This window comes from Diplotaxodon limnothrissa, linkage group LG10 (assembly GCF_057381915.1).
Source record: "Diplotaxodon limnothrissa isolate DT_005_m linkage group LG10, D_limnothrissa_male_GT1.1, whole genome shotgun sequence".
NCBI lineage: Eukaryota > Metazoa > Chordata > Actinopteri > Cichliformes > Cichlidae > Diplotaxodon > Diplotaxodon limnothrissa.
Genome location: NC_140605.1, coordinates 10,732,129 through 10,758,749, shown reverse-complemented (window position 1 = coordinate 10,758,749; position 26,621 = coordinate 10,732,129). Strand labels below are relative to the sequence as shown.

The 26,621-nt window shown below is 39.2% G+C and overlaps 1 protein-coding gene across 1 annotated transcript; it reads right to left on the bottom strand.

Annotated features, from left to right (window-relative positions):
• Positions 1 to 17,976: 17,976 nt before the first annotated feature.
• Positions 17,977 to 24,513, bottom strand: LOC146623896 (uncharacterized). Its single transcript, XM_085363493.1, has 3 exons — positions 21,275 to 24,513; positions 19,734 to 19,808; positions 17,977 to 18,175 (listed from the first exon to the last, which is right to left on the bottom strand). The coding sequence occupies exons 1-3, from the start codon at positions 24,511 to 24,513 to the stop codon at positions 17,977 to 17,979; spliced, it is 3,513 nt and encodes a 1,170-aa protein (XP_085219619.1).
• Positions 24,514 to 26,621: the final 2,108 nt, after the last annotated feature.

Genomic DNA, 26,621 nt, shown 5'->3' with positions numbered 1-26,621 from the left:
TTATTTAATCACGAATCAAATTGACTTACAATGTAATTATTTCTTCTTTCCTGTAAAGTATGTGAAGTTAAGAACTACCTATAATAATATAATAATATAATTGTATCATAATCAACTCATAACTAGGCCATTATTTCAAATCATGACATTACCATTTGTCTTCTCATGCTTCAAGTTAATGAATTTAAAGCAGCCTTTGTTTCACCTGTACTTGGCCATTCAGAGGATCGAAGCTTTTAATGTTTTTGATCATCTCGATGGATTTCCCTCGGGGATAAAAACGTGTTGTTTCCATGGGGACTATGTTTGTTCAGCACAGACAGAGGTTTAGTAATCTGGCTACCGTCATTTACAGCCATAATAACCAGGCTTTACTGAGTATAGGCCATAAAAAGTCAGGGAGGATTTAATAGGAAAGAAATTCAAATAAAAATCACTGATGTTTGTCTCCATTTTTTTTGCACTTTTGTTGACTTACAAACGCACAGAGAGAACCGGTGAAATGCAACATTTTATCTGCAAACAAATAAAATAAAAATAAATAAATAAAATTTTCAAACAATTTTTGATTTGTCAAACTGTCACTTAGCAAGAGGTTAATAAAAGGAAGAAAAGCCTAAAGATTAAAAAAATAAGCTTGCCAAGTAATACTTACAATAGTTCCCTGCAATGTGAATAGTTGGATATAATCTGTGGTCACCATGTTTCACACGTGCGTGTGTTTATAACAAACGGATGTGCGGATTGATGTCAGGCTAACACTCTGTGCATGACTACAAACTACATGCCACAAGTAATGCTGCCTCTTTTAGCTCATCATACTACATTGCTTACTAACAGTTACCACATGAAAATTCTTTCTTCAATTCTGCACTCCAGACTATCTCATGAAAATAATGAAATGGTAATATGTTTCTGTTCAGCAGCAATCGTGCACACAGTGGTCAGAGAACCTGAATTGATCATGGAACTAACGAAGGTACCAAAAATCAACAATGAGAGGGAGTAAGATCTTGGCTGGAATGGCAGAAGAATGTAGCGAGTAGGGGGAGGGACCATTATAGTTCAATAATTTAACAACTGAAAAAAGAAACCACGAAGAGCAGTCTGGTAAATCATTTGGGAATTTGTCAAAGTGAAATCCTAGAAGAGGTTATATAATTTTTGCCCAGTGGCACTGGGTTCTTGCCTTGTCTTCTGAAACTCTGCTTTTTGCTTTTTTACTACTTGTTTACAACTTGTTTAGAGTAAACTGATTTCATTAGGGACACGGCTCATGTCTTTTCAGAGACACAGACTTAATTTCATGTGGCTCATTCGGAACAACTCCTACATGTTGAGGGACTCATCCAGGCTGGAGAAACTGATCAGGAAGGCTAGCTCTGTGGTCGGCATGAAGCTGGACACTCTGGTGACAGTGGCAGAGAAAAGGACATTAAAGAAACTGATGGACATTATGAACAATGCTGGGCATCCTCTGCACACGGCCATAAACAATCAGAAGAGTCTGTTCAGTGACAGGTTGCTTCTCCCCAAGACAAGAACTAACAGACTTAAAAACTCCTTTGTCCCACACGCCATCAAACTGTTTAACTCCTCTCTGGAGGGGAGAGAGAGGGGAAACAGGAGGACAAAGGAGGGGGGAACAACTAAGCTGTAGTGCCTCTTCACCTCACTGTACAATACCTTGTGCAATACTTTTTGTAAATAGTCAACAGTGCAATAGACTCAATACTTGAAATGTGCAATTCACTTGTATTTTTATTTTTTATTCCTATTTATTCTATTTATCCCCTTCGTATATTTTATTTATATTTGTCTCTGTATTTATATATGTGTGTGTGTGTGTGTGTGTGTGTGTGTGTGTGTGTGTGTGTGTATATATATATATATATATATATATATATATATATATATATATATAACAATTCTGTAACTGTAACTTCGGTCGTTGCTGTGCTTTTTGGAAGTCGAATTTCCCAGAGGAACCCACCCGAGGGATTAATAAAGTTCTATCTTATCTTATCTTATCTCTTATGTTTACTGCAATATCAGCAAGCCCTACTGTCATTTACCCAAATCTGAATCTGAAGTATGAAGTCAGCAAAATCAGAAAATAGAACCCATTAACTTGATAATCCACATTTAAAACTCACATGTGACATGCAAAAGCATGCCTGGCCACAGCTTATCTCTGTGTTGCCCTATACATATACTGCCAGCTGCCTACATGCCAGCTAATCTCCTCTGAATAGGAATAAAAATCAAATAAATCAAATCCCTACATCCGTTTGGTATAAACACACACACACGTGTCCTACAGAAACATCAAGTTTATCTTTTTGCGAGAGCCTTCATCTCAGCACTGTCTCATTTCAGATAAGATCACAACAACAACCACAAAAGAGAAATGTTTATTGCCTCACCTCACGTGGTTTGTCGTAAACACCTGTCAGATCCAACACTTCTTCCTTGAACATAGATGTACTGATTCCTCAGACCTGGCTGTGTAAACGTATCCCTCTCTCTCTCTTGCTCTCGCTCTCTCTCTCGCGCGCTCTGTCTCTCCCTACTGCCTGCTCTGTTTTAGTAGATGTTATCAGCACATGCACTTCTTGCAGTTCTGTGACATCGTTTCATTTGCTCCCTTTAAAGTTTATTTCAGCCCACATCTTCAGAAGAGTTGAATGCTTATCCCACAACTTCAGCCTGTATCATTCTTTCTTATACAAGACAGAGTTAGTAGGTAATATAATTAGTGGGGAAAAGTGAGCCGCTATTTATTTAATTATAAACAATATGTCTTTAATTATATAACTGTATTTGTTATCATTTACAATGTTGCAGTGCAGACCACTAGTAGTCATTATATGACACTCAGTCGATCATATAGCAGTAAGTGCATCACCTGCTTAGAAAGTCTATTCTTTTCTCAGCATTTAGAAAGGATCCTTTGAGCAGCATATAATTTAAACAAAAAACCTGCAGCACAGGAAATAAGCATATTGTTTTTTTAGTGACCTACACAGCTCAGGGATGATTATCAAGATCCGCACCCTGCACACGTGTGATGCTTTTCATAGAATCAGTATTATACATTCATGTTGGTAAACTGATATGGCAACTTGCTGATGTTTAGCACATGATCCTTGCTATCTGTCACATTTTGACTTGTTTGCATGGTAATATTGATTTATTAATGCAGAGCAAAATTTAAAGTGCAGTTTGCTAACAGGATTTTTTTTAATTCTAGGGAATTAAACATGCAATTAAACAAGCTGACTGCACTCCACGAGTGCAGTCAGTTTCTTCAGCCAGTAGGCGTGAACCATGTCGGGGCCTGGTGCCAACTCTTCATACTGGAGACCCTTTCTTGGATGTCTGCCACTGTGATGGTTACTGGACCCTGTTCAGGGAGGTTGCTGTGGCCTCCCCTATGCTCTTCCAGTATTGCTCCGTCTCCAGCCTTGGTGGTGCTGTTTTCATATTGTTCCCCTGCCACTGAGAGTACACCATGGCTGGTTCTGTGGAGAACAGCTGGTTTATTCTCCTGCCTTCAATCTCTCTAGTGTACCTCTTTAAGTGGCTGGCCAAGGCTGCCTCAGGTATGGACAGCTTGCTGTACTTCTTAGGCACCTTCTTTGTCGCACCTTTCTGCAGCTCCAATAGTTGGCTAACCTCTCTCCGTGCTACCTTGATCTTAGCCTCTAGTCTCCTTCTCCATGGTTCAACTTATAGCCCAGCATCTCACTGATCACTGCCGCCGTATTGTAGATCAGCTTGTTAGAGTTGGTAATGATGACTGTAGGTATCGTCCGCAGTGCTGCATTAACATCATCTAGCAGACCTTCTGAGGGTACTTCACATAGTCTTGATAACCAGCTACGGGTGATCCAAGTTTTAAGCTTGGCCATGATCCTATCTTTCAGTTCCTCTCGCACTCAATGATCCTGCTTCTATCGCACTTGGGGCTTGGTACCCAGTCTCAGGCGCGGGTGATGATATCTCTCCCCTGACCTGGCATCCTGGCTCCCCCTTGCCGTAGCATTTGTGTTGTACCTCGTCAATAGCTGTGAGAGCAGTCCCTTCTTTCGAATGTTGGAACACTGAGCTGCTAGTTGTTTCGCCGTCATTGTGGATGTTGGGTGTCGAAGATTCCATAGGTCTCTCATCCTATTCATGTAACCCCTTCCGCCAGGGTTACATGCGTAGTAGCATTCCAACAACGCCCTATTTTCATCTCTTGCCCACCGATGCCTTCTTGTTCCAGTAGCCCACTTCTCATTAGGGTGCTCTGGTTCCTCAACACCTGACACGGACCTTGTTGATCCGGGCGATGGCGCCGGCATGCCTTCATATTTATCTGTCTCGCTCATGTCTGCGGTAGGCTTGCTTAGCATGGGGGGTCTAGCCCTGGGAACCTTACTGGATACAGACCCTCCGCTCCAAAGGCATGTAGTCTTACAACTACGCTATCCAGCTATATCTATCTATCTATCTATCTATCTATCTATCTATCTATCTATCTATCTATCTATCTATCTATCTATCTATCTATCTATCTATCTATCTATCTATCTATCTATCCATACACACACATATATATGTATATAAAACAAAAAGTTCAATTTCACTCTCAGTCATTGTCACTTAACAGGCATTTTATTTATGGTCTGTGTCTTATATATTCAATAACAATGTCTCTTCTCAGCAGCAAGTCCCGACTTAAAAAAAAATTCTCAGACTGTTTGTTGGTATTTTAGCTTCAAACCTTCTAGTGTGACATGCACTGTCTCTCTTGAATCCCTAAACTAATATTCAGGCTCTATAATGACTAGTGATCCATTATAAAACTGTACCTCCATTGCAATAAGACTCTAAAAATAAATGGTCATTTAACAAAATAAGTTAATGGTTTCTTTCAAACGAGGTTCCTGAGTTGACAGTACGTGCTCAAATCACCATACTTGCCCACGAAGGAAAACAAGTTAACAATTAAAGCAAGTCTGAATAATCCTTCAGGCTCAAGGGATTAAACAATAACACATGTAACTTAAGAGTTATGATACCTAACTGTACTGCAAACTCTAGATGATATAGGAGGCTTCATTTTTTCAAAGATGTCTGTCCTGGGATCCCTGTCACATGTATAGTAGTGCCCATATTTGGATGTGTACACATGCGAGATTATCTCGCATGTGTACACATCCAAAATAAAATCAGAAATCCTGCTAAAAATGTAAATATAATTCAGTTCAGTTCACGCTAAGATAGAGATATATATACTAAAAAAACAAAAAAAAAATTTCCTTTGCAGTAAAATCTGGGTACATACAGTGGCTTGCAAAAGTATTCAGCCCCCTTGAACTTTTCCACATTTTGTCACATTACAGCCACAAACACAAATCAATTTTACTGGAATTCCACGTGAAATATCAATACAAAGTGGTTTACATGTGAGAAGTGGAACGAAAATCATACATGATTCCAAACAGTTTTTACAAATAAATAACTGCAAAATGGGGTGTGCGTAATTATTCAGTCCCCTGAGTCAATACTTTGTAGAACCACCTTTTGCTGCAATTACAGCTGCCAGTCCTTTAGGGTGTGTCTCTACCAGTGTTGGGACTAACGCGTTATTAAGTAACGCGTTACAGTAACTACGTTATTATTGTGGCAACGAGCACGGTATAACTAGTTATTATGCCAAAACCGGGAACGCGTTACTCGTTACTGGGATTTAGATAGGCTCGTTATTCGTTACTTCGTGTGGTGGCTATCGTGGAGCTTCCACAGATTCAATAACATTAGCAAGTGGTGGAAGCCAGCACGTGGATGAAGGAAAAGGGAGGCAAGAGGGGAGACCCGAAGCGGCCGCTGGTCCGAGTGTCAGGTGAACTGAACTTCAGGTAAGAAGTTATAACCTGCAGTCCATCTGGGTCAGATATGAACCAAGTTTAGTTGGAGTTTATTTTCGTTATGCTGACTTTTTCGTACTGCGTGCTAGCTAGCATGGTCATGATATCGGTGTGGTTATCTGGTGAGAGGGAAACATGAAGATGAAACCAGGAGATGTCCTTACTGAATCATCAGAGCTGAACAGGTGATGGAGAAACAGGTTTACCTTTTAGTTAACATGAATGAGTTGAAGGGAAGTTATGAACTGTTTCTGAGAGACAAATAACCCCAGGATCCTTTTCTATGTAGCTGACAGCTGGTAACTGTGCAGGGGCGGGTCTAGCAAAGTGTTGCCCGGGTCCATGTAGGGCATTAAAAGGGGGGCACAAGGAAATACTTTCTTATTCTCATTTAAAATGTCTCACTTTTAAAAAAATTTTTATCTGAGTCTTGCAACAAACAATTGATAGATTGATACATATATACCATCAGAACAGTGTACATCACTGTCACAACAGTGTTTATTTTCATTCAAAGGCTTTATGGTTTTTCCTATAATGGTGGTCAAAATGCCCGGGACGATTTTTTTGTCCCAATCCAGCTCTGTATGCAGCTCATCTGCAGTCTGGTGTTACCTACATCTTCCTATTCAGAAGGCAGAATTTCTGAGTTCTGAGTACAATCGAAAGCACCACGACTGCAGTTTTTGTGTTGGATGTAAAAAGCAGGCTAGGATAGAATCAGGCGTGGGATTTCTCTCGTGGAAATGTGCACATTATTTTTTCCTTTCTATTGGTAGGTGGCACAGTGCACTTGTGGCAAGTAAGCAAGCTAGAAGACTGGCACTCTGGCTGGGTATCCAGTTACGGAAGCAACACATTAACAAGAGCATTCTGAGTAAAACCAAAGTTACTTTCCCTAGTAACTAGTTACTCTGAAAGTAACGAGTAACTTGAAGTAACTGAGTTACTTTTGATAGAAGTAACTAGTAATGTAACTAAGTTACTAATTTAAAGTAACTTACCCAACACTGGTCTCTACCAGCTTTGTACATCTAGAGACTGAAATCTTTGCCCATTCTTCTTTGCAAAACAGCTCCAGCACAGTCAGATTAGATGGACAGTGTTTGTGAACAGCAGTTTTCAGATCTTGCCACAGATTCTTGATTGGATTTAGATCTGGACTTTGACTGGGCCAGTCTAACACATGGATATGTTTTGTTTTAAACTATTCCATTGTTGCCCTGGCTTTATGTTTAGGGTTGTTGTCCTGCTGGAAGGTGAACCTCCACCCCAGTCTCAAGTCTTTTGCAGACTCCAAGAGGTTTTCTTCCAAGATTGCCCTGTATTTGGCTCCATCCATCTTCCCATCAACTCTGACCAGCTTCCCTGTCCCTGCTGAAGAGAAGCACCCTCAGAGCATGATGCTGCCACCACCATATTTGACAGTGGGGATGGTGTGTTCAGAGTGATGTGCAGTGTTAGTTTTCCGCCACACATAGCATTTTGCATTTTGGCCAAAAAGTTCCATTTTGGTCTCATCTGACCAGAGGACCTTCTTCCACATGTTTGCTGTGTCCCCCACATGGCTTGTGGCAAACTGCAAACGGGACTTCTTATGGTTTTCTGTTAACAGTGGCTTTCTTCTTGCCACTCTTCCATAAAGGCCGACTTTGTGCAGTGCACGACTAATAGTTGTCCTATGGACAGATTCCCCCACCTGAGCTGTAGATCTCTGCAGCTCGTCCAGAGTCACCATGGGCCTCTTGGCTGCATTTCTGATCAGCGCTCTCCTTGTCCGGCCTGTGAGGTGGACGGCCTTGTCTTGGTAGGTTTACAGTTGTGCCATACTCCTTCCATTTCTGAATGATCGCTTGAACAGTGCTCCGTGGGATGTTCAAGGCCTGGGAAATCTTTTTGTAGCCTAAGCCTGCTTTAAATTTCTCATTAACTTTACCCCTGACCTGTCTGGTGTGTTCTTTGGACTTCATGGTGTTGTTGCTCCCAATATTCTCTTAGACAACCTCTGAGCCGTCACAGAGCAGCTGTATTTGTACTGACATTAGATTACACACAGGTGCACTCTATTTAGTCATTAGCACTCACCAGGCAATGTCTATGGGCAACTGACTGCACTCAGACCAAAGGGGGCTGAATAATTACGCACACCCCACTTTGCAGTTATTTATTTGTACAAAATGTTCGGAATCATGTATGATATTTGTTCCACTTCTCAAGTGTACACCAATTTATTCATGTTTGTGGCTGTAATGTGACAAAATGTGGAAAAGTTCAAGGGGGCGAATACTTTTGCAAGCCACTGTTTCTTCAAATCCTCTAGTCAGTTTAGTAACTCTTTTCTCCCACCTGCTGGGCATGAGTGGGTACTGTAGAAGGGGCTTCAACTCCTGCACTATCAGAAATGGATAGAGACAGAAAGCAATTCCCTAATACAATTGTGCATAATGTCCAGAACTGTACTTTATGGATCTATGTAAACATGTAGTTATTCTGTTATAATTATTATGTTTGTCCTATTCTATAGATATAGATTTGCTTTACTGTATACAGTATGTTCTTAGTTGATGATATTTAGTTTGCTGTCATAGAGAACAGTGAATTTTCACATTTGGAAACACAGCGAAGAACCTTTTAAAATATGATCTTAATTGCTACTCAGATGTTTTAAAGTTTTACATAAATCAATAAATTATATTATGGATATATCGATATATGCAGCTAACTCTGTTTCAGCTTCTACCTGTTGTAACTATATTCTGAAGGAATATAAAATGTACATAAAAAACATGTAATTGTTTGAAACAAATGCGATAGAATAAACTAGGAGCAGTGTAAATCATTAATAATCTGACTTATTAAGTAGCTGTTGCACTCAGCTTTGCTGAGTCTTTTATTGCAGCGGTTTACGGTGCATTAGCATTTAATGGTGATGTCGCATTCAACATAAATGTATGCATGAACTCAGTTTGCATATGGTTTTCTTTGCCTTCCACAATAAAATTTGCATAGCGCTGTGCTTTATAATGTGTTCATGTAAAAATGTTTGCATTTTTGGAGGGAAATCTGCCAAGCTGCTATTATTGCTTATATGCATATTTTCTTGACTGAACGCAGGAATGATAAAGGGCTTTGAGCTATGTTTTAGTCATTCATCATTATTCAAACAGGTGTGCTGACAAGATGTAAGCCTGGAGTGCTGTGCCTGACTAACAAGCTTTCTGTCACTCTCTCCGAGGTGTTGAGTATGTCCTGCTTGGTGTTGATGCGTCCCCAAACCTTAGCTTTCATTTATGACAGCTGTTCTATAAAGTTGAAAAAAAAAAACCCTAACTCTAATTTCTTTAATAAGCAGGTCTTCTACACACACAGAGATTCACTAGGTAAGTTCTCTTCAGTTGTGGCTTCTTCTTAATTTGCTGATATGTAAGATAAGCATTTGAACTAAATATGGATTTAACAAACGAGCAACCAGGTAATTATCTTTGAAATTTGAAAAACTAAAGTACAAAACTTCCAATATCCACACTGCATGCGAAAGAGTATGTCAGATGACTCAGGTGTTTATGTTTGGGATAGTCTGTCAACCTGTCTCGGATGTACTAGGCCTCTGTCCATATGAAGCTACGCTTCAGCTCCCCCCAACCCTAAACTGAATAAGTGGAAGAAAATGTATGAATGAGTAGATGTCATGCATAGAGGGAGCACAGAGGTGCTGGAGGCATTGTTACTTCAAAAGAGAAATTGTGGTTTGAACATCTCATAGTCAAGTTATATGTATGTTATATGTAATTCCATAGGTGTGAATGTGAGCATGAATGATCCTGTGACAGACTGGTGACCTGAAGTGAACCCTGCCTTTGTAATTCTGTAGTTATTAGGCAATTAAAAAACAGATGTCATCATCTGATGTCCAAAAAATGCAGAAAAAGTCTAAATTCAATTCAATTCCATTTTATTTATATAGCACCAGACCACAACAAAAGTCACCTCAAGGTGATTCACATTGAAAGGTAAATACCCTACAACAATAAAAAGACATCCCAACAATCAAACGATCCCTTTTGAATGAGTACTTGGCAACAGTGGGAAGGAAAAACTCCCTTTTAACAGGAAGAACCCTCTATCAGAAATAGGCTCAGGCAGGGGCAGCTATCTTCTGCAACCAGTTGGGGATGAGGGGAGGAAGACAAGGCAAACGACATACTGTGAAAGAGAGCCAGAATAATTACTAATGATTAAATGTAAAGTCATCAGTGAGTGAAAAAGGTAGAAATACTTAAAGCATTATGGGAAGCCCCCAGTTCCAACCTTGTTGCAACATAACTAAGGGAGGATTCAGGATCACCTGATCCGACCCTAACTATAAGCTTTAGCAAAAAGGAAAGTATTATGCCCAGCCTTAGAAGTACAGAGGGGGTCTGTCTCTCAAATCCACTCTGGAAGCTGGTTCCACATAATGGGAAAGTGTGTGAATTAATTTAGTTAATATTTTACTAAATACGTAAAAGCTTTTAGATGCTGCTTCCGCTCTCAAGGTTCTTTTTTTTTTTTAAGATTCAGATTATATATTTTCTATTGTTCTATCACAGACTAAGGAATGGTGTAAAACATACAGTCCAAAAACCATCAGTCTGACCTAAGTAAACTCAAGTAAAATTAATGACAAAGATATTCAAACTGCAAACTAAATTACCTTTAAAAAAAAGTTTAATGTGTTTTTTAATATTTAATATGCATTAAAAAAATTCTTGTGTTACATGTTTATGTATTCTATGTGTGGATACGTGTGGTAGTCTCCTTGTCAGTCAAATAGATTAGGCTCTTGGGGAAATGAGGGACATGTAATGTCTTGGTTACTGTTAGTCATTTTCTTAAAGAGACATCACTTCTATTAAATAAAGCAAGCATTGCTTCTAAGCTCTCAAGGTTATCTCTGGTGATTATAATTCACACTACAAATACCGCCTTAATGTGGTGTGATGTGGAGAGATCACAGGTTTCACACATCCCTATTCATTGTTTTTTATTAATTTGACCTCACGCAATATTTAACATGATGGTGTAAAGTCATGAAAAAGAAAAGTCAGACTAAAGTGGGAATTGTCATGTTTGTTAAACAAGACTATCAAACCACATTACATCATATTCAAGACCATAAAATAAACCCCAGTCAATTGACTTGTCTCTTATGGAAATTTAACCATTACGCTCTCCTTTCTCTTCCATGTCATTTTTTCCATTTCTGCTCGGGGGAAAGCCGATATCTTCCATCTCTGCGGATTACTGCTGCTCTAAAACCCCTCTGGAGGACACTCGACCCTATTCATGTTCAATACAGTGCTTTCGGTTCGGTATGCATATGTATCGAACAATACAAAATTTTTAATTTATTTTATCAACTTTTCTTCTGACAATGCTGTCTGTGTTGAGCGCTCAGTGGTTCTGCGTTCGACTACTCTGCCTAGGCTGCACTGTCAAGCGCAGATCCACTGATCGCAGGGCAAGCTAGCGAGACAGAAGCAAAGCTAGTTGCAACATGGAAAATTGAACCTCCCCCACCCTAATTCAGATCTGGCGTTTGGAACTATTTTGGTCTTCATGTGAAGTATAACCCTGAAGGTAAGCGCGTCATGGACAAAAGTAAAACACTATGTCGGATGTGCCACGCAATGCTCAATTACATTAGAGGGAACTAGTGCGTTAGCGCAGTTAGCTTGTTAACGTGTTGACGCCGTCCAGCCGCACGCACGGGGCGATCCGCAGTAGCTCGTTAACGGAGATTTGCCGTGTTGTGGCGTTAACGTCATTTCAACGAGATTAACCTGAAAGCACTAGTGGGAACACAACGAATGACAGCACATTTACTCCGACATCATCCTAGTGCAAAGTGGAAGCAGACAAAAACAACAGCACGCATGCTACAAACTTTACCCGAGCCATTTAGACAGCCGTTAGCACATGATTCTCCTTATGGGGACCTGATATGTTTAATATGCTGCTGAGAGTATACTCCAGAAGAAGTTCATGTGAGCTTAAACCCCAATGTGCCCTTTTCTGCCCTATTCCACTCCTCATTGTCCCCAAGGAACACTGGCAGTGAGTCTTCACGTCAGAATGAGTCATTAGCTTACTCTGTGAATGAAACCGGCAGCAATGTTTCCATATATACAAAAAATAGAGGAGAAACACAAGAGCCAGGGATATTTATCTTTGGTAAAACAGCAAATAGGCCACATTCTGATCAAACAATCTGATTTAAACAAATAAATAAGCAAATAAATGAAGACATATGAACTGAAATCAGCTTTACACTCTTATGGCTGATTGGAAACCTGGTGTAGTGATTTTTATTTTTGCTACATTTTGCATATTGTCCACACTTTGCATTTTGTCCACATATAATGAGGTCAAACTTACATTTTCTGAATGTAATTATATTACTGAACAACCCTAATGCTGTTTTAATGGATTTTAAGTGCATTAAGACGGCACTTAAAATTCAGCATGCAGTTTCTTGCGTACAGCCCTACTAATACAGATATTTACTAAATATTTACACTTAACACTTTCAAGTATAACAGCGAGGGCAGGAGTACCTCACTGTGTAAAACATCCTCATGATGACACTGTCAGAGTGAATATGCAAAAAAGAAGAAGCTGACATTCTTTTTAACATTAATTGTCAGTAGAGATATAGAAAGAGATTGAAAACTATGGCTAAGATGACTCAAAGTCTTCAAATTTAGGCCAGCTCAGTTTGACTAGATTTTGGAAAATACATTCATTATAGCATCCTGCAGGTGTAGAAATCCACCGCTCACTGTGCTGGAAAGAAAAACAACAGAGCAATTTGCACAGAATTTCAGTCTAAAAAATATCTGTCAGGGCACAGCAGCCTGCCCTGGGAGAAAAGCACTGCAGTGGAAATGATTGTCCTCTCTGAAACTGTCTCTCTTGGGACAGAATCCCCGCCTCCTAAAAAAACAAAAACAAAACACAACATGTTAAAACACAAAATATTAAAATCTTCACTTTTATTTCAAAAATTGCATGAATGGTAACTTTTTTTCTTATGTTCCTAAATTTCCTAAAAAGAAGGACCCTGCCTTCAAGCTATTTAGGAAAATAGCTTAATCTGTTACTCATGCTAATGTGTGCAAGTACTGTTTGTGCAGTAGTGTGCTCTTAAAAAATTAGCATATGTTATACTGGATTAAAAGCATTCATGAATCATTGGTGTCACATAACACTCACAGCGCTGTAAAAATGCAAGAAAATGTAAATCAGCACCAGCTTACCTCGGTGTGCTTATTTGTGGTACGCTTGCTTCCACTCTCAAGATCATACAGTAAATATTTTGGAGAAATCCATACAAATCGGGTGACAGATAAACATAGTCACAGATAAAGTCATACTTTTGTCAAAGAGTAATAAGGGAAAAACATAGTATGGCTTATGAATGCCATACTAATATATATATATATATGTATATCTATATATCTACATATATATATCTATATATCTATATCTATATATATATATATATATATATATATATATATATATATATATATATATATATATGTATGTATGTGTATATATATATATATATATATATATATATATATATATATATATATATATATATATATATATATATATACATATGTATATATATATGTATATATATATATTGAGCCATAGGATTGTGCAAGCAGTATCCTGTTGAAAGTCATCGGAGTTAAATGATTCCGAGTTTCACTTTCTTTCTTGGAAGTGTCCTTTTATCACAAGATGTGTGTGTAGCACATATTAGCATGAGAACTTGAGCTATGTTGTGTGTTTTGTGGATCTGACTGTCTGAAAATCAGCATATCAAGGCAAGTTGAGGCAAGTTACAAAAAGAAAGGAAACAAACATTAAAAACTAAAATTACTCTGACACAGCATCCTACACATCACTATGTTAGCTTGGGAATATTACCATGTTGCATTAACATTTATCTCAAGGCACTGGGTATTGCAGTTGATATTTCATTATTTATTTATTATTATTTTTTAAATAAAATCATTGATTATGAGAAAACTGGGGCTAAAGAAGGAATATCAGCATTTTCTCTGAAGTGGGGCAGCAAATTTTGGGGGGAGGCCACCCCCCACCCCCCCTGGTGGCACCCCTGCTAACTAATCTGGCTTTCACTATGCCTCATAATCAATGAGTTTTTCATAATTAATGAGGCTTTCTGCCTTTTTTCCACACAAAAAGGCACCAAAACAGGTAGCTCCGTATGTTTGAGCTGCCAGATTTAAACAAAAAAATATATCTCAGAAATCCTTCATACAACACATGGATTTATAGGAAGAGATTTACTCCTCTTTGGGTCGAACCAGGAATCTTTTACCTTACTTGATTGTGTAGACCGTTAAGCAATGCATCTCATACAGTGATCATTGCCTGGGTACAGTGAAAATAATTACTTTGGCCCCATTTGACACAAGGTGGAAACCTATATTGTTACCAGTTCCCTTTAATCCTATATTAACTTTTTGGACTACAGTATTATTCATCTACACAATCCAGTCCCTGTTCTTGTCAGATATAAGTATATTCTATTGCCATAGCTCTTGGGAGGGTAGGGCTTAATATATGATCAACATTATTTACCAGTTGTAAAATCACTTAATCTGCTGTTCAATGCACAGGTATAGTCTACAGTATACAGTGTAACTTATCTGAGCCTGTGAGCTGGCTGCTACCCTTAGCTTTTTTTTTCTTTAATGCTAGGGCTGATGGAAGTCACTGGACCTAATCCAGATGGACCATTGAACCAAAATAATGAAGTGGCTGAGGGATGCATGGACCTGCAGACCAGCTGCAGTGTTGTAATACTTCACCTGGAAGGCAGTAATCTGATTTGGAGGTAATATCATCTATTATATGATGCAGACTGAAGGTGGCGGACTTTTTTTTAGTATTGTAGCAACTATAAAAGGTCAATTAGCACTTTATATGTAAACCCGGTTTCTATTATTTGATTATGTGCAGCAAAATGATTTTTATATGCATATGTATACATATGCATGTATACATATACAAAAAATATGTATACATATGCATATACTGCAACGAATGTAAGCTGTGTGTTATTATATATTTCTGTGGTTTACAAGCTACGTTTTGTAGCTCTGACTATCCTCTTACAAATGTGGGAATATTGTTGAAAATCAGCGTATCAAGGCGAGTTACAAAAAAATCCACAAAAAACTTCTATTAAAATTCAAAAGAAGGAAGCATATATTAAAAACTGAAATGACGCTGACAAAGTATAATATGATTGGGGAATCTGGTGAAAATGGCTCACAGAAATGTTTGGAAACTAAACTCCTGACTGTGGGAAAGCAAATGAAGATAAATGCTGTTTTAAATGCATAAAAGCACGGGGGTTTAGATAAACAATCTCCACTTAAATAGAAAATGGCTTCTTAAAGAATTACTTAAAGACTTTATTTGTGCAGTTCCTCAGATATGTATGCTTTAAGTACAGCAGACATTTTAGCATTGATGATTTTTTTCCCCCAAATATCTGCCTCCAGCTCTACCCACTTCAAAAGCAGCAACAGTCATATTTTTTGCAGTGATTGTCTATGAGACACGTTAAATTGTTTTTCTTTGCCTCTTTGTGAGTTACACTAGTTGATTTACAAGCACAGTAAAGGTTGGAAATGACACTGTAGAACTACTTGTCGAACCGCTTTAAAATGTAGCACTTGAATTTGCACATAGATGACACTGGTTTAATTCACAGTGAAAGATAATCTCTGATGTGGATATCAATAAAAATGTAATATGTGGTCTGCCCTGTTTAAATTTATTTTATGGACCCATTCCTCTTGTCTTCTAGGGCGTGGACTGTGGCTGCAATATTATTCAGCAGTACCACTTTTCAAAATTAGCAGGCCCCAGATAAGTACACAAACTCAGCAGAATGCTCCTGCACAATTTCTATTAGCCAAAGTTTATAAACTTCTTTTGTGTATAGTAAATTTAAGTGCAAATCTCTCTTTGAAATGAATCAAATCACGTATTACATTTGACTTAAGTTTAACTTAATTTTGCTGAACTGGCTCATGGAGAAATACAAACATTCAGAAATACAAACTCTCCAAAGTGTCTCATTACATTAAAGCACTGACATAGTACAGACTCACACAGGAGCTTTCTTCATAACTGACATGAATTCTGAAAAGTTCTCCTCCTGCACAGCTTGTACCTACAATCCAACCCGACAGTCAGCAGCTATGTGAGGATTTCAGCATATTACGCTATCAACATGCAGGGGAAAAAAGGCTAAAGAAAAGGCTCCAAAAAAAATCAGTTCAGTCACTTACCGACCACGTTCTCATACCAGATGACAATGTAATCAAGATGTTTAGAGCTAAAGTGCGTTTTTAGGAAAGCCTACCACTAGCTCCAATAATGTTAGCTTATAACCAGCCGTTGTTGTTGTTTAGCTGGCTTATTGTCAGATGTCCCGAGATGAGAGAGGGCCACATGTCTAATTGCTGTGTTAAAGCCCTGAAGATGAAACTTGAGCTGAGGAGGTAGAACTGAGGGAAGCAAGACAGCAGTGGTGGAGGAGCCAGACATAATGAGAAATAAATGATGAAGGATACATGCGCAAATATATAGTTTGAAAGAGCTATTTGTAAAAGTAACTTCTTAGGCTGGTCTCTGGCCACATAAAATGTGATTACATGGAACAGTGATCTTGACCAGTGTATGTATATATTTTTCATATAGCATCAAATCACAACAACAGTTGCCTTAGGGTGTTTTGGACAATCATATATTTTATTTATATATTTAGTATTTTATACCTTTATGCATTTTTAAGTCTGCACCTAAAAGTCAATGCAGAATTTTTGGGACTTTAAGTGAAAATTGCACCTTTGCATGTCGCATTACTTACATTTAAATGTACTGAACAGGGCTACTCGTACGAGGCTTCAAGGCTTTCAGAGGTGCTTTGAGCCCTCATTCCTTGTAACAGTGTTACACGACTTTCATTTTCAGTGTGCTTTATTTCTTCTTAGAGGGGTTTTTAATTAAATCCCGAGTATCGCCCGCTAAGAAGGTAATATCACAATCTTTGTTTGACATACTGCTCAAATAAAAGTTGCACGCACTCTTATTCACAAGCTTTCATCCAAAATTCCCCTCACACTTTATGAACAGTTCTATGAAACTACAAGGGTCTGTTTCACGTTGCTAGTTTGCTTTTTATGTCCATAAGTGTGTGTCCATGAGTGTGCTCATGGGTGTGTGCATGCTTCATTGCAGCCTTTCGTCATTTCATTGTTTTACTCAGAGACCTTTTATGAAGTTCAGATTGTTCGGGGATTTGGAGACCATCAGCACAATTGGCAAAGGCATAATGAATGCTTCTGTATTTTGTGCACCCTTGTGGCCAGTTTGCAGTTGTGAAAAGGTTTAGATGCATTGAACGTACATGTCCTAAGTGAAAAAAAATCTTTATTTCATTCATAAATGACCAAAAACAGTTTAGCAATTAGAATGAATCAAATTAACTAATTTATAGACAAATAAACAGAGGTTATATCAAACTACTTAACGGTAATTAAAAGGTAAAGCGACATTAAGCGACATTTAAAACAGGGAATATAGAATCAAATGCTTTAATTATAACAGTGCAAACAGAACAGAATCTCATGTACAAAATTAGATATAGAAATCTACATTTTAATGCAAGCATATTGACAAGAAAACATATTTAACTTGAGAAAAAGTGAAAATACATTTCTTATGGATGGTACTAGTTGAAGGTCACAAAGATCAGGTTCAAATTTGAGAAAATCCTTCATATAGGCTTTGACAGTGTGCAGAAGAGTGGAACTTTACTTGGGAAGAACATAATTCAAAGCAATCTCATTCCACAGGAAGAAAGGGAATAGTAAGAGTTCTCTGCAAAAGGCTTCTGCTGGTCACTTGTAACACAGGATAATGGCTATTAAACTGCACACAGGTACTGAAAAGAGTTCTAGACTTTGTGAGTTTTTCTTGGAAGCCATTTGAACAGAGTCTTGCACAGCTTTTTGCTTTTCAGCTTTGTCTTTGTTAAGTTCTTAATGACGACATTTTGGAGCAGGCTGAAGGTTAAAGGCTGGGATAGGTGCGCAGTTGAACGATTCAGAACCTCCAAGAAGCGTCTTTCCTGCTGCCTGAAGTCATACTCTACACTGGAGAGACACACACACAGCCCCAAATTAGTTATTCTCCACCTGAAGAAAACACACATTACAAAAAACAAAAAGTGTGTCAAACCTGAAAGCTTTCTCCGAAGATGCAAATGAATGTTTTAGTGTGTCGTATCTGCATTTCCAGCTCATTTTTACATAATGCAAAAGCTTTTCATGCCTCAAAATCACTATAAACTGTGTTGCTACATTTCACTTTGCTTTGTGTGGTCTCCTCATGTGGGAAGCGCTGCACTTGTCAGGTTTCAAAGTGGCTGATTGGTTTGGGCAGGTAGACATTTCCCAGCAGGATATCCTCTTTTTTTGGAGGGTACACAAGTCTGGTTTAAATATTCTTATCTTCCCACTTGGCCTTTTAAGGACCAGATGCCCACACACACACTCCACACACACACTCCACACACACGCGCACACACACTGGTCAGCAAATCAACTTATGTAACACTCTTTTTGTCATACAAAAGGGGTTTTGGAAAATAAGGAGATCAACAGGAATGTTTTGAATATTTCACGATGAAGACAATTTAAGGTTTTGCTTTCTCGAGCTTGAGGCGTTTTTGTTTTCCGAAAAGATGATGAGAAGAATTTTAGATTTTCCTCAGCCCACTTAGTAATATTTTTTATTCTCCATTGCTTCCACCTGATGCAACATTTTAGTTATTAGGTGCAAACTATACCAGTGTTGGAATATGAGAACTAACCAATATTCCATGATAAGTCTTACAGGCAAGGGATGCGAAAGCTCTTCTCAGACAGCAGACAAACAATTCCTTTCACTGCTTTCTTTAATAAAGTTTGCAATGCACTGAAATGCAACCGCTACTGCTGAATTGCTGTCATGAAAACTAAGACAGTAATAGCTCAGTTTGCAATAACTACTTTTGATATATTCTCCTGCTTCCTACGAGTCATCGAATCTTCTAAAACATTTCATTTTAATACAGCATAACATCAATTAGTCTACAATCCAACTGACGATGCAAATTTTGACTTCATAAATCAGTATAAATCAGTTTTGTAGGCTGCTTGGACCTGACTCAGTTCTGTCTGCCTGCTTACATTTCCAAATAGACTATGCTACATAAAGCAAGTGCTTAAATTTGGCAGTTTTTCCATAAGATTTATCGTGTTCTCTGACAGGAAAATATAATCCTTCTGTTACTTCTGAGCAAGAAACTGCTTGCTAATGACAGTAAGTCATTAATTTTTAGAGAAATGAAGAGAACAGACTGGCCAAGAGCTGGCAGCTGCAATGGCAAAGGTGCTGACCCATGAACTGAACTGTGTGCCTGAAACTGTAAATCTGTTGTCCGACTTTGTCCTTGAATAAACTGATACGTGTTCCTGTTACTGTGCATGCCATGCATGTTGATTTGGTTTAATTGGTTTCTTCATCTCTTTTATCGAATGAACACCAAAAGGGAAGCAAGTAGCAAAATTAAGGTGTATTAATTATACTGTAGCATTCTTATGGTACATTGCAGCAGATTTGATCAGTTATGTGTTCAGACTTTGCATGTAGGCACAACTGTCATCTCACCTGTATACAACACAAGCAGTTTTCTGACACGTTGAGCAGTCTTTGAAGTCCTGTCCTGTTTTGTGGGATCGCCGACTGGAATACAGATAAAGCACATTTTATATCACAAATATTGTGAATAACTGCTTAACTCTGTAACCCTTCAGTGCAAGAGAGTATGAGCTATTAAGAATTCTAACATAACTTGAATGGAAAAGGAAGGATGAATTAATGTATGACCCTATCAACTATCAGCAGCTTACATGAATCATTGTGTCTTATTGTTAATGAAAGAAAAATAAACGATGCAGCTGATGTAACAACTAAGGTATATGATGTCTTTTTAAGTCATGATAAACCATAAACCCGTCCTTTTGTGTTAACCAAATCATCCTTTTAGATTTACAGTGTAATCATCTTTCCTATCACTGTATCCATCTGAGACACTTTCAGTCTATATAACATAGCGTGTAAGACATCAGTAGGTTATTAGGAGTTGGTTTTTCTAAAACATGACCTCAGAGACAGTCACAGCTTATTAACACAGCACACTGAATGAGAATGATTGACAGAGACACGTTGCCAGAGGCCTGTTTTAATTCCTGTTATTTGTCCCAGAAGAATTGCGTGGCTATATAAATCTCTGCCCCCCTGAAATGCCCAAGTAGGTTTCTATCATACTCAGGAGCATAATCACGGACCTGTTTTTCAAACCTGCAACAATGTTGCAATGCCACATAACTACAATTCGAATCAGATTTTTTGCACGTTTGTGAAACAGACTTGATAACATGTTAGCAGTACTGCCTTCAAATTGATTTGTGCAACTTAAATCACAGTGTGCGAAATTATTTACACGACTGAAACTCGTTTGGTTCAAATGTCATTGAGGTCTTCCAGTGCAGATGCTGGAATATCTTTCTTCCTATTATTTACTTTAGTTATAGGACAGAATGGGGAAATATGTGAGAAATATGTGAGAAACACGTGAAGCTCTGTGCTTTTGAAAAAAAAACTGACCCTGTTTTGGTTACTGTACCCTTGCTTTTGTACAGTAATAGATAGAAACATCCTACATCCTGGTTTTCTGTATCACTTTTGTCCTTGGCAATACAGTAATTAGTAGCTAATTAACTGAACAGTGGGTGAGTAAAACATGTGTTTATAAATTTAACAAATGCACAACTGTTTTCAGTCTAAAAACAATGGTGTTTGCATTGATATTCAATGCTGCTGAGTGTTTCCAATCTAAGTAATGACTCACTGTAAAGCCAGAGATCAGCAGAAGCAGGAATGCTTTTAAAATAATTCCTAGACAGGATTCTGGCTGCTGTACCTGTACTGGACTGAATATAAAGTATTACAGCAAAGTATTTACAACTCATCTCTAACAAAGCATGTTAAGTATATGCCATTCACAAATATGTAAAGCTCTATTGTACTAAATATTAGATATTCAAGTAAAAAACTGATGATCCTGAAGTGATAAAGAAAGCTCAACACATCCCTTATTACACTTCCACACACACTCAGAGCCCAGACACACACGCACATTTACTTACCCACTGGTTGGAGCGTGCCATGTCTCTAGGTCATGGATAATGTTAAGCAGAGTAGTGATCCTGTCCTTGTTGGCTGCCAGGCTGGCCTCCACAGTCTCGAGTCTCTGCTGTAAGGCTGCTGATTTGCAGCACTGTGGGGAAGATGGCAGCAGCAGGGCTGCATCAGCTGGGTGGGAGTGAGCCAGGCTGGTGTCCTCTGGGCATGGCTGAGGAGGAGCGGGGTTGTCAATTGCCTCCACTTTCTTAGACTGGAGGCGGAGATAGGATGCCAAGGGCTTTGTTGATGATAGCAATATGGAATTGCAATCAAGGCCTGTGTGCATACGGGGTTCTCTCTCACTGCTGCATGGGGCTGGCGCAGTGAAAGAACGCTCGGTACGTGTGAGTGTTTGTGGCGGTAATAATGTGTCAGAGTTTTGCTGGACTGAGGATTTGATGATGGGTTTGACATTTCTAGTTGAGGTGATGGGTCCACAGTTTGTTTGCACTGTTATAGAGGGTGTTGAGTTGATGGGATGTGTCTCTTTAACTACGTCAGTTTTAAGCTTAACATTTGCATGACTGGCTGATACACCCAAGGCAAACCGTTCTGCATTTGAATTCTTTTGCTGGGCTGTTGTTACCGGTGGGCATGTTGCACAGTGTCCCTCATGTTCGGTTTCTGCACATCCTTGATTATGTGCAGGCTTTTGTTGTTCCGTTTTTATGAAACCCTGCAGACAAGAGCTGTTTGACTTAATTAGGGAAATGTAATTCTGGAGGTTTGCGACCTGCGATGGATTTGAATTTTCATGGTCTTTTGACTCATGCACAATTAATTCATTGGTTAGATTAGCACTGAAGTTACTTTTATCAGAATGCAACTCCTCGCTGGGTTTATTGGTTGATTTAGGGTGATTAGTGCTAGCATCACTGCCCCTGTTATGATCTTTTGGCACAATTTGAGGCTTAGATAATGCATGCGGAAGTGCTAAGTTGCTTTCCTGATGACAAACAACACCACATTTACCAGGTTTGTTACTGCTTTGAGTTCTGATGTCTGGTCCTAGTGTGCATTGAGGTTTGCTTTTGTCGGGGGCTTCATTACAGCTAACTACCTGTGCTGTGCCTATTGATTGAAGCAAATTTGCACTTGATACAGAGACATTATTTTGTTTCTCTGTCAAGGCAAACAAATGCGTGCCAGCTGGGGTTGCAGATTTTTTCGAATTGAATGCTGTGTTCCTGAGAGCTATATTTTTGTTCAGGGTGCTGTTAAATCCAAGTCTAGAGCTGGAAGTAGTACTCACAGGCACCTTAACTTCCGAGTCTAGGAGATTGGATGCACTAGATGTTGTGTCTAGGAAAGATGTACAAGCGTGAAGCAGAGGTTCAGAATTTGAAGAGTTAGGGTGAATTATTTGTGCAGGCACAGACTTATCATCACATGCAATTTGATCTGAATTAGTTTTATAATTTAAAATGCTCAAATATAGATGCGGTATAGCTGGATGCTGTGGATTAGCAAAAGCTTGAATTCCAGTTGAGCTTATTCCTCTGTCAGTAAAAGGTATTTTAGCTAAAGATGTGCTAGCAGCTACTGTGGATGCCTTTTCTTGTAGTTTATGATGTTCAAGCAGAGCATGCGGTGGACCTGAGGGTAAAACGTGTGCAGGTGACTTTGATTTATGCATTTGGTTGAATGCATTGCTGGCCAGTGATAATGTGGGGCATTTAGGGCTAATTTGTTGGTTATTAGTTGTATTTATTTGACCCGCATGCTTGGAGTGTAGAGGCTTGTGCTGAGTATTGACTTTAGCAGCTATGCTTTCAGTGGACGTTGGTGCAGAATTAAAAACTGTGGTTGATATGAGTGTGTTGGTACTGGATGTATTTCCAGTCCCTGTGGCTACAGTATAGAAATGCGAAGGTGGTGACAGTGTAATCTCAGGTGCAGCATGTATAGACACACATACATTTTGAGATTCTTTGTATTGTGTAGAAATGTGTTGTGTTGTCTTAATGCGCTTGGGGTAAGTGTGCGAATGTGGGTTGTTGGCCTTGGTAGCTATGGCCAACTTGGGGGTCAAAGGGAGAGTTGTTGGACGAGAGAGCTTATGGTCCTGTGGAGGTTTAGCACCAAATTTTTCACTGGAAACATCCTGTCTGGTTTCTATTGTTGCTTTTGTGATAGTGATGGTTTTAGCATGTAGGACGGTTGTAGGTTGAATTGATGTTTCACTTCTGGCAGGATTTATATTTGACAAAGTGACTTGATTGCCTATAGAGTGGACCGGGCATGCAGGGTGTGGTGTTTTTCGATACCTTAGTTCCTCATTAACGTATAATAATTGTGGATTGACTGTAATTTGGGTCCTGTTGTCAGTATTATTAATGCTGTCGGAGAGTTGTTGGTTTGCCGTAGGGTTTTTTTCAGTGTGGGATATTTGGAAAGGCGTAGAGGTCGAGAGTGAGGTGAAGGATGAGTTTAAAGAGTTCCCTCTAAGGAAAGCATTGGGAGTAGGAATTTTCTCCCCTATAATAACAGCTTTGTTGGTTACAGACTGTCTCCCTCCACAGTGGTTGCATATTTTTTGAGGCATACCAAAAGGTCGGGCAGCAGATAATGGCAGCGTCTTCCTACACAAATCTGTATAATGACCTTGCAATCTGGTCCGGTCTCCTCCACGACAGGTTGCTCCCTTTACAGGCTCGGCCTCATCATTGTGTACGGTAATCCCACCGATTGCCTCTGAGTCAACCACACTGCCATTAGTGTAACGGTTACCAGATTTACAATTAGACCTGGCATTCCCTGCAATGTGTGGATTTGTCTTGATTGCCCTGGTATAGCAATAAGTCCCTCTACTGTTCCTCTGACAGCAGGCCACATCCTTTGAGGCCTCACCTCCAAGTGCTTTGAAAGTCACTTCCTTTTTGGTCTTGGATTCGCCACTTTTCTGTTTTAGAATAGCCTTTTTCTCCTTGTCACTCTTTGTTAGTAGTATCTCCTTGTCTTCCGTTTCCTTGGTAATATAGCTGTTGGATGTTTGACTAATGTTATCTGAGAGTGTATCAGTTAGCTGGGTAGGAGGTCTACTTATCGCAGGGGATGTCTGAACACCAACACTGCACTGAAGTCCCCACAGGGCTCCTCCGGATCTGTCTCCTCCTGTTGCCTTCCAACCACGCACGCCAACCAAGGCAGGGACTCCTAAAACCGGAACCGAAGTCGTCAGGTCAGCTGCTCGTCTCCCCATTCCTCGACTGGTCGACTCAAAAGTCTGATAATTCAAAAAGGGGGTCAGCGTTTCCACATCATTACATCCATCTAAAAGTAAAAGAGGAACACGTTTAAAGCGAGAGACATTTTAGATGGCACTGTGAAGGAAATCCATGAGTAAGCAGGAAACAATGCACAGAGCTTGGGCTGAGACAAGGAAGTGCTTTAATAGTGCAAAAAAAGGAGGATAACTAGAGTTGTCAAGAATTGTGAGGATTGTGCTCTTACTTTCTTGGAATAAGACTGGAAAAAGCAATGACAATGTGCAAATGCTGATAACAAGAGAAGTGTTGTATATTATATCAGCACTTTGAACATAATGCAAAGATCCCACCCACATTAATGTTTCAACATAGCGCCTGGAGTAAACTCTAATGTCTTCTTTCATTACAGTATTTGCCATAGAAGGCAGCGTTCACCCCATTACCCTTCACGTTCAGCTCACCTTGAAAAAGAGTACCATACACTAATGCTATAGCCTTAATTAAGGTCTGTGTGCATTAAACCGCAACACCATTTCACGAAGGGGACAGCCTGTGTAAGTGTGTGTGTGTGTGTCTATGCGTGCACACAAGTTTTCTCATGTGTAGAGGAGGTCATTTTAATGATTTATGCAACAACAGTTCAGTTGTCAACACCAGGGTGATCATGTGTGGATTTTTCAGCAATTCTTTATTATACAGACGAACATTAGTCATCCACAGGGACTATTATTTTGGTTCTCGTGTCAACTGATGTTAGTTGAGCTAGGTCAAGTGACCCACGTCTGTAGTTGCTGTCTAATAATAAGTGACAACTGTCTTGTCCTGTTAATACACCATAAAAAAGCAAGCAGAGAAAAAACAAGCTATTGAAAAGCCGCAAAATGTTTACATGCCCTCAACTTAAGAATAAAACACAGACATACCTCAGTCTTTGTATGATCCTGCTGCAAGTCTTGGCTCCAAATGAGTTAGTTTTACGCACTCTCTTTTATGTCCTCATGGATTCTCAAGGTTCTGAGTGACTTTATTTTCATATGTTTTTATCCCTTAGCTGCACAATTCAAACTCAGTGCAGTCCACAGGCAGTCATCTCGGTGAAGCAATGCTGCTTAATGAGTTCTCTTCGTAACTGCTCAGATTCTGAACTAATCTACCTTTTATTGATCAGGCATAAAGCCAAGCTGTGTCCTCACTGCGCCCGCTTCTTGTTTTGGTCCTGCTGCTCCACACTGCTCCATAGTATGCCACAGTATGCTGTCCTCCAACACACTCTGCCCTACTATGCCTTATCTTTTTACCTCCTCTTCTCACTTACTCTTTCTGCGGTGCTCCCTCTCTGCTCTTTCTGCTACTGTCCTCCTTCCCAGCATTCATGTATCCTGGTCTATAGCTGGGTGGAGAAAGAGAGCAAGAGAGAGCAAGAGAGAGAAAGAGAGAGAAAGAGAGGGAGAGAGAGGAAGTGACTTGCATCAGTGGGGTAGGGACTGTGTGTAAATTACCATACAAGTTAAAAAACAGGAAATGTAAATGGCAGCAAATGTATGTAAACAAAGTTGTAGCAGTCTGAAGAGGCGGTAATTACAAATTAAGCCTCTTTAACACTATTACTAATTTGAGTCTCTAATTTCTTTAATGTATGTGGTTTCTTTTACAGAGAAGGCACTTTTATTCTAGATCGGGCTTAGTCCAGGTAGAAAATAAGCATTCATGTATAGCTAATGTTTGATTTTTCACATTTTGGGCACACATCCTTTTATTATCAGGATGTGTGGCCCCATGTCTTCAGTGCTCTGGGGGGTCTTCGGATGCCCTGGGTCTCCTGGGCTTTTCTCTGTCTGCATCTAGTTCCCAGAGGCCATTGTTTCAGCTTCTCACTGCTCATTATGTACATTTCATGACCAGTGTTGGGGTTGTTATGTACGTATTTCACATTACTTTTCTTAAAAGCAATCAAGTACTTTCTTAATTACTCACTGGAAAAAGCAATTCAATACACTAAACATTACTTTCACTTTATTCCAGTAAACAATATATACCTTAAGCTAATGTTCTACATACCAACACAAATCCATATTCTAATGAGGACACATCTTTGAGGATG

Bases quoted from the DNA above. Each gene is read 5' to 3' on its own strand.
- LOC146623896 (XM_085363493.1), bottom strand. From the start codon at position 24,513: ATGGGGAGACGAGCAGCTGACCTGACGACTTCGGTTCCGGTTTTAGGA. The intron at 19,809-21,274 runs GTAAGTAAATGT...TCTGTATTCCAG, and splicing joins TGGCACGCTCCAACCAGTGG to TCGGCGATCCCACAAAACAG. The intron at 18,176-19,733 runs GTGAGATGACAG...GTGTCTCTCCAG, and splicing joins ACTGCTTGTGTTGTATACAG to TGTAGAGTATGACTTCAGGC.